Source organism: Salpingoeca rosetta (genome assembly GCF_000188695.1).
Source record: "Salpingoeca rosetta unplaced genomic scaffold supercont1.1, whole genome shotgun sequence".
Lineage (NCBI taxonomy): Eukaryota > Choanoflagellata > Craspedida > Salpingoecidae > Salpingoeca > Salpingoeca rosetta.
The window spans coordinates 2,290,020-2,300,267 of NW_004457740.1; the positions used below are offsets into that span (position 1 = coordinate 2,290,020).

General features: G+C 54.7%; 2 protein-coding genes across 2 annotated transcripts in view; both read right to left on the reverse strand.

Moving 5' to 3' along the window:
- The window catches only part of PTSG_00514 (uncharacterized protein), a gene marked incomplete at both ends in the record, with an annotated part of 6,147 nt that extends 1,229 nt beyond the window's left edge, over positions 1-4,918 (reverse strand). The window contains 12 exons of the mRNA XM_004999000.1: positions 147-300; positions 496-576; positions 694-750; positions 1,562-1,670; positions 1,920-2,029; positions 2,355-2,651; positions 2,875-2,976; positions 3,169-3,385; positions 3,586-3,638; positions 4,074-4,198; positions 4,467-4,614; positions 4,826-4,918. Of these exons, the coding sequence (XP_004999057.1) occupies positions 147-300; positions 496-576; positions 694-750; positions 1,562-1,670; positions 1,920-2,029; positions 2,355-2,651; positions 2,875-2,976; positions 3,169-3,385; positions 3,586-3,638; positions 4,074-4,198; positions 4,467-4,614; positions 4,826-4,918 (1,546 nt within the window). The remainder of the gene's footprint in view (positions 1-146; positions 301-495; positions 577-693; positions 751-1,561; positions 1,671-1,919; positions 2,030-2,354; positions 2,652-2,874; positions 2,977-3,168; positions 3,386-3,585; positions 3,639-4,073; positions 4,199-4,466; positions 4,615-4,825) is intronic.
- Positions 4,919-5,006: 88 nt separating this feature from the next.
- Positions 5,007-9,770, reverse strand: PTSG_00515 (L-plastin). Its single transcript, XM_004999001.1, has 11 exons — positions 9,469-9,770; positions 8,911-9,150; positions 8,609-8,671; positions 8,369-8,446; positions 7,883-8,248; positions 7,553-7,649; positions 7,306-7,370; positions 6,937-7,150; positions 6,572-6,729; positions 5,846-6,292; positions 5,007-5,561 (listed from the first exon to the last, which is right to left on the reverse strand). The coding sequence occupies exons 1-11, from the start codon at positions 9,541-9,543 to the stop codon at positions 5,475-5,477; spliced, it is 1,890 nt and encodes a 629-aa protein (XP_004999058.1). The 5' UTR covers positions 9,544-9,770; the 3' UTR covers positions 5,007-5,474.
- Positions 9,771-10,248: the final 478 nt, after the last annotated feature.

The window sequence follows — 10,248 nt, forward strand, 5'->3', positions numbered from 1 at the left end:
TGTGTGCATGCGTGCGTGTGTGTGTGTGCATGCGTGCGTGCGTGTGTCGTTGCGAGGGACAGCAGTTGGGTCAGCTTTGCAAAAGAGTCAGCGCAAATGCAGCGGCAACAACAACTTAAACAACAACAACAACAACAACAGCGCACCATCGGCGACGGCGTTTCCGAGCTCCTGTCCCGGCATGAAGTTGACGAGGATGGCATCCACATCGTTGCGCCAGGGGGTGAGGATGGCGCCAGGAACAGTGGCAACAACAACCGTCTTGGCCGCACGCGCCGCAACAATGTCAATCAGCTCGTCCTGCAGCCGTGATGATGATGATGGTGATGGTGATGGTGAACATGGGGCGGAGGCAGGGCCGAAAGGAAAGTGGAGAATGCGGGTAAATGTAGCAGTCACATATTGCGCGTGTGTGCGTGCGTGCGTGTGTGTGTGAGTGTGTGTGTGTGTGAGTGCATGTGTGCGTTGTGTGCGTTGTGTGTGCAGTTTCCTCACCTGGCCGTTGCCGAGGGAGAGGTTGGGCCGGTCGGAGCCTTCTGACGACGTCGTGGACACAAACACAAGCGCAACGTCCACCTATGATGTGTGTGTGTGTATTGTGTGCTGGCGCGTGAGCTCAATAAGACTCAAGCGGCTGAGCATGCTTCGCGTCCACGTTTTGTTCATTCGACGTGCAATGCACGTTCACTTCACCTTGGACGCAATGTCGACAACTTCCGTCTGGTTGGTGCCGTCTGCAAAGTACACGCACTGATTGGCAACAAGTGACAGGGTGAGCACGAGGTGTGACAGCATGCATTGCCGGGCACACGGGGAGGGGTGTTTGCAGCAAAGAACGACGGGAATGCGAAGGCGATGGTCCAAGTGAAGCAGCACATGCATGCGCAGACAACAGGGCAAACAGACGAACAGACAAACAAACAAACAGGCAAACAGACAGAGATGGACACAAAGGGACGGATACAAAGCCAGCCAGATGAGCACACTCGAGCCCCATGCAATGAGCAAGCAAGGAGTCATCGAGGGAGCGCCGTACCTGGTTGTTCTCGCAGACGTACTGGTTCGGGTTCGGGTTGCGAAGGACACCAGAGTCGCGGCCGTTGGACGATGTCTTGCCGGCTGCCGTCGCCTTAAACCAGCACGTCTTGTCGGCATCAACATATGTGAAGATGTTGCAGTCCGAGCGCTGTTGGCACAGCGAGCAGCACTCGTTGACGTCGTTGGCAGAGGCAGAAGGGTTGCCCGGCTGGAAGAAGTCGATGTTCTTCTGCACATGCGTACCAGAAGGAGACGTGCCAGAGAGCAAGCATACCGGGGGGGTGTGCAGGTGGGCAGCGTGTCGTGTGTAGGTGAATATGTGTGTGTGTGTGTGTGTGTGTGTGTGTGTGTGTGTGCGTGTGTGGGTGTGGGTACAAACCATGTATCGAAGAGCAAGGCAGTTGAATATGGCAACAACCGGCCGACACGAATACACACACACACACACACACACAGACACACGCACAGACACAGACGCACACAGACACAGACACAGACACACACCACGAACCAAGATGTCGACTTGATCGCAGGGGAGCTTGCTTGGCTGTGGGGGCGGGGGCAGGCCCATCTTGGCGAGGATGCCTTCCATTGGCGTCACCACATATGGCGGAACAACAGACCCAGACCCGCTGGTGGCATGGTTGTGACAGCGTTGAGTTGTGTGTACGTGTGCGTTTTGTTGGGGGGAAGGGTGCGTTTGTGAATGAGAGGAGATGGGTGTACGCACAATCATGCGGGTTGTAGGGGACAATTCAAATGTTGATACACACACACACATACAAATACAGACGCACACATACATGACAGCACGAGTAGCAGGAGCAAGAGAAGTGCGGGAATCTTCTGAACCGCCACGCTTGCACGACACCACAACCTACCCTCCGTGGACAGTGACGCTGGACGCGCCCTGGGCACCGAAGATGCCGACGTTCTTGATGGTCTTGTTCAGGGGCAGCGCGTTGCCATCGTTCTTCAGCAGCACATGCGACTGCGACAAGGGTACATGGGAGGGAGAGGAACCAATGTCAACGACGAAATAAGCACACCTGTTCCTATCCAACCCACTCACAGCACGTAAATACACAACCCCTCTCACTCTCACTCTCACACCCACACACACACACACACACACAGACACACACAGACACACACAGACACACACACACACACGTGCACACACACACACACGCATACATACACGCACGCATACATACACGCACGCGCGCACACCCGTCCACCCCCCCTTACGCGCGCACACACACACACACACACACACACATAACATCCATTGGCAACGCCGTGCATGCAAAAACCTTGGCGGAGAGCTGGCGAGCAAGTTTGTTGTGCGCATCCGAGGTGACATTGTTTGAAATGGAGTTTGTGTTGTTGCTGTCAAACACCCCGACTGCAAACAGCGGCGTGAGGACGTTGAGAACAGAGTTGTCGAGCGTGTCCTGCGACACAGCGCCCGTTTGCACTGCCGTCTTGAGCTTCGTGCTCATGTATGTTCCACCAGGCATCTCCTGATCAAGGCCTTCGTTGATGGATGTGCTGTGTGTTGCGCCCCAATCGCTCATCACAAAGAACCGCTTCCCGCTGCCGAGACGGTCCTGCACAAATGCAAGGAACATGGGTGTTTTGTGTGTGTGGATTGCGTAGAAGTGTACATTGGTGAGGCGAGTGGGCGGGGTAGATAGGTCAATGGGTGCGGATGGGACGTTATGAAGGCGTGCGAGGGAAGATTTGAGCGTTAGTGTTTAGCATGTGTGTGGTCAGGTTCTGCATCTCGTGTCACCCCTCACACCAATGGGTGTGGTGCGTGAAAGTGAAGACCTTCAAGTCGACGTTGAGGGTCTGGTTGTTCTCGCAGGAGTAGACGTTGTTGATTTTGTTGTAGGAGCACATGAAGCTGCCCACATCTGCATCCAGCGCCCCCTGTGTTGGAACCGATAGTTTAAGTGTCACAGGGCGTGAGTGAGCTGGGCATCGACGGAAAATCATATCCATTGACACACGCACGTACACATACGAACACATTCACTTGCACACATACGAACACACACACACACACACACACACACACACACACACAAACACACACACACACACACACACACACGCACACACCTGGAATGGCGGGTAGTAGATCTCAAACTGCGTGCGCTCGTCGACGTTCTCGGATACACCGCTGCGGTTGGTCTCCTGGTTGTTTTGCACATAGTGCTTGGCATTTGCCAGCACACCCTGGCTCTGGATGCCCTGGATCACAGGCTGCACCAGCGTGTATCCAAGGAACGGGTCCTCTCCGCTCAGGTACTCAAAGTTGCGCCCATTCACAGGCACGCTGCCAATCAAAGAAGAAGAAGAAGAAGAATCAAACGACAAAGGCACAACACCACAGGCAACCAAAAGAAAAAAAAATGAGCCCAGCTGGCAGGCGGCAAGCGTTTGCGATGACACTAGCAGCCTCAGTCGCACCACCTCACAGAAAGCGTAAAGCCATTGCATCACAGAGCACAAACGTGACACCATCAGGTGACATACCGGGCAACGCAGAGGCCAGGGCCAAGCTGAATGTTGGCACCCTTGTCGTAAAACTGTGCACCATGTTCATAGCGGGTGTGAGAGTGAGTGAGTGAGTGAGTGAGTGGGGGGTGCATGTGCGTGCGTGCGTGCGTGCGTGTGCATGTGTGAGTGTGTGTGAGTGAATGAGTGAGTGGGGGGTGCATGTGCGTGCGTGCGTGCGCGCGCGCGCGTGTGTGTGTGTGTGTGTGTGTGTGTGTGTGTGTGTGTGTGTGTGTGTGTGTGTGTGTGTGTGTGTGTGTGTGTGTGTGTGTGTGAGGGGTCTGCAGGGATCGCGGACTGTTTAGAGTGCAGAGCCTAGACCCAACGAGGTCCACAAAGCATAACAAGTAATACAACCACACATGGCATAAAGCCCCGATCCTGCTGTATCAAGAACGTGGTCAAGGGAGCGCAAGCCAGTGTCAACATCGCGCTTGTTCTCCGATCAGACAACTACAGCCACGCACCTCCTTGCCCATGGCGGTTCCCCAGTCCTTCATGGCGTTGAGGTCCCAAGTGGCTGCAACGGTGAGGCCGCTTGGCCAGCACGTGGTCGTGCCCGGGTGCGCGTTGTCACGGAAACCTTGTGGGCCTGGCCAGCATCATAGCAAACGTGCAAGAGGGGTGAGTGAACGGCCTCCGCGGTTCGTGGAGAGCAGCGAGCACACAACACGCACCCTAGCGACGCCGTACACCACACTCCAAGGCACCCTTTAACCAACTATCACGCACATGCACATGATGTGTGCGAGACACACACACACACACACACACACGCACACACACACGCACACATACACTCACACATACACACACCCTCACGCATGAGCGAGGGTTGTGCTTGCAAGTGCTGAACTAACCATCGTTGAGGTTGAGTGCAGGGATGCCAAGGCGGGTGTTGGCAGGCACATTTCCAACGTATGGGCCTGTGCTGCCATGAAGCATGGTGATCTTCTCATCCAAGGTCATTTCTTTCAGCAGCGCCTTTGCGCGGGACTCTGGCGTTGCCTGCCAGGGTGCACAGCACGGGATGGCATGTGAGTGTGTGAATGGAAAGAGGAACGCGTGCGTGCGTGGGGGGAAACATTGCGTGCGTGCGTTTTGCGGTTTGTGCCAGCCTCCAGACAAAACAACACCCCAACAATGAACACATCACTCAATCGCTCTCACAAACATGCACAGCAGAGACGTTAACGTAGCTCTGGTGCGCTTCACTTACGCTGAGATCCATCCATGGCGTGCCGGCTGCAGCGACAGCCACCATCGCGGCTGCCACCAGCAGCACCACTGACACGTTTGTTGCGCGTTGCATCGTGTTTTGTTTGGATTGCTTTTGGTTGTGGAAAAATGGACAATGTTTTCAGCGAATTCTCAGCACCGCAGTTGCACTACTTGTGGTGGTTGGCTTCCTCTTGTGTGCTGACTCTCTCTTTGGCTTCTTGGTTTGTTTGTTTGACAGTTGTTTCACGCGCGCACACACAGGGCATAACAAGTTGGGCCGGCCCTTCAGGAATGCAACTGTGGAGGGGGCTCCATTGGAAAGGAGGGAGAGAGAGGGCGGAGGAAAAAAGGAAAGAAAGAAAAGAAACAAGCAACACGCAAAAAAAAAAAAAAGGGTTGAAGAAAGCAGGGGTTTGGCCGCTTCTTCTTCTTCTTCCAAGGGACAGCAAACAAGCAAGCAAGCAAGTCAAGGAAACACACAAGAGACCACTGTGACATTGTTAGAAGGCTAGGTAATGTAAAGAAAGAAAGAAAAGACGCAAGGCAAAGCATACAACATACAAAACGAAAGTACACAGTCAACATGGAAGGAATTCCATCATTTCACATCAAGGAGACATGGGGAAACAAGGAGGAAACAATGGTCATCATTGCTTCTGGAGGCGCATGCAGAGCTCCTGCAAGCACGCAAAGATGGTCAGAAGCATCTTCGGCTTGACCTCCACAATGTCCTCCTGCGTATTGGCGGTTGGGCGTGGGGTTGAGGGTTCGTGCGTGAGCGTTGCGAATCAGGTTGTTGTTGCCGATGCAATTCAAGTATCTCTTGTGCATGGTGTGCAATCGAAGAAGGTCTGACGACCAAGAGAGAGGTAGGACGGGCATGCAAAGTCACAAACAGCAGCTCGCACACACACACACACACAGATACACAGATGCTCACACAGATACACAGATGCACACACAGATGCACACACAGACGCACACACACGAAGCACACGGCACTGCAGGCGCGACTGACCGGAAGCGCGTAGACGCCGGCACCAATCTTGCGGGCGATGGTGATGGTGTACTTGGCGTTGGCAAGCTTGTCCTCGTCCGTCTCCGCAGCGGTGACCATGTCCTCCCGGAAGGCGTTGGGCCGGATGGTGGAGATGAGGTTGAGGATGGGGCGGCTCGTGGCGATGGAGTCGTCCTTGAAGCTCCTGATGGTGTCGTACCCGCCCTCGCTCAGCCGCTGGTTCACAAACTCAAGCACCTGCTCGTCCGTGATGGGCTTGTCCGAGCCAGAGAGCTGCTGCAGGATCTTGAGTGTGTACGCGCGCATGAGCTGCCACGCAAAGCCGAGAATCAGCTTCTGCACGCCCTGGTAGATGTCGCTGCCCGCAATGCCAACAAGCGACAGGCCAAGCTGGCGCCCAAGCTCAACAGCGTAGTTGCAGTTCTCAATCATCTTCATTTGCGCAAACTGCCAACCAAGGAAAGGGCGTGACCGTCAACATGCGAGGTGGGTCGATGAGGAGATGGGTGTGAAACGATACCAAGACAAGCGTAAATCGGAAGGGCGTGGGAGAACAAGGGGGGCAGTCCCACAGAATGACCATGTCATCTGCACAGCTGTGCACGTACACACACACACACACACACGCGCGCGCACACATTCACCCGGCTACACACCCACCTACATACACGCACACACACACACATTCACCCACTTACAAACACGCACACACCCCCAATCGCGTACCAGCTTCTTGAAGGGGGGCTTGTTGACCTTGTCCCAGTTCACGATACCGGGCTTGATCTTGTCGATGAGCTGCAGCAGAACAAGGCCGCTGTTGAGGTCCGCATACAGGTGGTGCACAAGCGGGTTCACGCCCAGGCTGTTCATCCAGTTGCGGAAGGCTGGCACGCCGAAATGGTGGTGGTGGTGGTGGACACATGTGAGAAGAGGGGAACCCATCCAACGCAGGACAAATACGTTGCCACAGCGTCGCAACGCTGTAAAAGTGTGTGATTGTGAAGACACAGACACACACACACACACACACACACACACACACACACACACAGACAGACAGATACAAGCACATCGCACACAACAGCACTCACTCTTCTCCTCGCGCGTCTCCTCGATGTCGCCCTCTGCAAACGGGTCAATCTCGTCTGCCGTCTCCAGGCCGGGCCACGTGTTGAACAGGTTCGCAACAAAGGCAAGGTTCAGCTTGCGGTTGCCCTTTGCAATGTCCTTGGGCCGCACAAATTTGGCGCAGTCGAGCTTGGCTGCCTCGTCCAGCACACGCCTCGCGCGCTCCTCATGGTCCGTCTAAGCGACACGCAGCCAACAAACAAAGGGGCATTTCCTCGTGTTAGGGCTCGGGCACGGCAACATTACTCGTTCGCAGGGTCCACCCCAAAGCACAGCTCATTTTGTCATAACCACACACACATACATGCGCATACAAGGAGCACACAACGCACCGGATCCAGAGGAGAGAGATCAAAGCCGTACTCGCGGGGCGCAATCTGCGTGAGCAGGTACGTGTCTGATGTTGTTGTATGATTTGCACACATGCAAGAATAAAAAAAGGGGGGGGGGGCGGGGGCGGGGGAACACATGTGAGCAGCAGCGCAGAAAAGACGACACATGACACTGACCAAATAAACACCACACACACACACACACACACAGAGCGCGCAATGCATGCTTGTTGAGAAATAGACTTACAGGCCTCAGAGTCAGCAATGTCTGAGCCAAAGTTGTTGATGCGGCGGAAGCAGCCTGCGTTGGCGAGGTGGAAGTTGACCCAGCGCAGCAGCAGCTCCTGTGGTGTTGGGAAGGCGCGCACGTGTGCAGGAGCAGGGGGAGTAGGTGGGTTGTGGGTTGGCAAACGCAATGTGTATCTCAAACGAGCAAGCAAGCGAGCAACTAAACCAGACAAACAAGTGAAAGCAACCAAAGACATGCACACATACCCCCACAAACTCACACACACACACACACACACGCACACACACATACCCACACAGTATCACCACCATCATCATGGTGACGCACCTCTGGGCTGAGGGCGAGGAGTTCCTTGAGCTCTTCGCCGTCCTTGAGGAGCGCCGAGAGGCCCGGGCACTCCTTGATGTTGATCTTGTTGAACAGGCCGATGCGAATAATCTGCCACAGGAGGCCCAGGACAATGTGCGGGGTGCCGCACGACAGGTCCTCGGGCCCAATGTTGGTGATGTTGACGCCAATGGCCGCGGCGGAGTTGACAACAAGCGTCTGGTTCTCGCCAATGCGGAAGCTGTTGAGGTTGGACTTGTTGAGCGCGCGCTCGTCAATGGTGCCTGGCTCCGCGCTGTTGATCAGCTTGGCCAGCACAATCCCGTCCTTGACAATCTCAAACAGCTTCTCCACGCCAGCATCCGTCTGTGCAAGAAAAGGAAAAGGAGAATGAGGGTCAAAGGAAGTGCACTCAACATGCAGCGCATGCACGCACGATTAAACACACAACGAAAGCGTCCACACACACATGCACGAGGCACTTACGGAGACGTCAAGGGGCAGCTTCTTGGAGAGGTCGGCGTCCTCGCCCAGCGAGTAGTTGATCCAGTCGCCAAACGCAATCTGCAAACGCACACGCGCGACAGTGCCATGAGGAAACACGAACAGAAAACAACAAGGCCAGAAGGCAACCAGACACACACACGCGCGCGCGCGCACACACACACACACACACGCACACGCACACACACACTCACACGCACACGCCTCTGCACGAGCACGTACGGCTTCTTCCTCGCTGAAGGAATGGGTGGTTTCTGCTGACGAGGCCTTGGAGTTGCCACCAAGCTGCAGACGGGAGATGAGAGAGAGAGAGAGCGCGCGCGCGTGTGTGTGTTATGTCAGGGTGCCACAGCGAGAAGCAGAAACGGGTCGAGGAGTGATGAGGAAATGAATGCGTGAGCTGACAAATCATTGTTGTAGTTTGGGAATAGCTGCAATGCATCACGAGCCACACAGAACAATCATACCACAAGACACACACACACACACACCCACACACACACATACCACGATGCCAAGCATACCTTCTTGAGCTTCTTGACCTTGCCGGTGAGCTTGTACATGCTGGAGGCGGACTTCCCCCCACTGGCGCGCGCCTTCTTCATCATGTTGATGAACTCGTCAAAGTCCACAGTGCCGCTCTTGTCCGTGTCCACCTCGGCGATCATCTCACGCAGGCGGTAGCCGGGCACGGGCTCGCCGAGGCGCTTGAACAGGGCGTCCAGCTCCTCCACCGTCACGTTGCCGTTGCCATCTTGGTCAAACTGTGCACCCACAACGCAGGTGGGGGGGGGGGAGGAAACAACAGCGAGCAAGCAGGACAACAGGTGAACTCACAACCTTCAGGTGCTGAAGGTGCTTGAAAGCGTTCGTGCAAGCATAGCGACGCCACCACACCAAAGCAACAGACGGCACCAAACACAAGGACACACACACACACACACAAACACACACACACACACACACACACACACACACACAAACACACACTCAAACCACACTCAGTCAATTGTAACAACGCACACCACACACACACACACACATACGCACACACTCACACATACACACACACACTCACACACCTCTTTGAAGATTTCACGGCTCTCCTCAAGCTCGTCCTCACGCAGCTCGATGTTCTTCCAGTCAACTTCAGCCATGGTTGGTGTTCCTTGTTTGGTTATCGCAGTCAGTCAGGCAGTCGTTCGTTCGTTCGTTCGTTCGTTGGCCTTGCCGTGCTTTCGCTCTGACACGCAGTCGCTGTTCTGGCTTGCTTGCTGGGTTCTTTCTTTCCTTTGTGTTGTTCGTCTTGCTTCGGTTGGCTTGCCTTGCTTGCCTTGGTTGTCTTGGTCGTGGGGTCTTGCGCGCCGAACGATGACGATGAAAATGGTGATTCAGCGTGGGTTCGCGCGACACATACGAATTTTGTCGAGCAGCATTGCCAAAAATAACCCACGCAAACCACCGCACACACACACACACACTTTTCGCACGAGCAACTGGTCGTTTGCCACGACAAACACGCCCACGAACGCCACTTGAGACGGTGCACGCGCTGTGTTCAGTGGGTGCTGTTTCGTTTGCTGTTCTCACATCACGTGCATGCGTATGCTTGGTCGTGGATGCTTGACGAAAATAGCACACACAATGTGAGCACGTGGGTGCTGGATGCGGTCACATGCTTTGAATGAATGTCGTTTACTGCTACTGCAAGTACATTGTAACACAAGGTGTAAAGGGCGCTGCTGCAACTTGTCACACATGTTGCGACATGGAAAAAACCAAGGATGTCATCCACCACAAGGGGAATGATGTGATAATATGGAGGGGGTCCAAACACAAGGAACACAAACACGCACAAATAC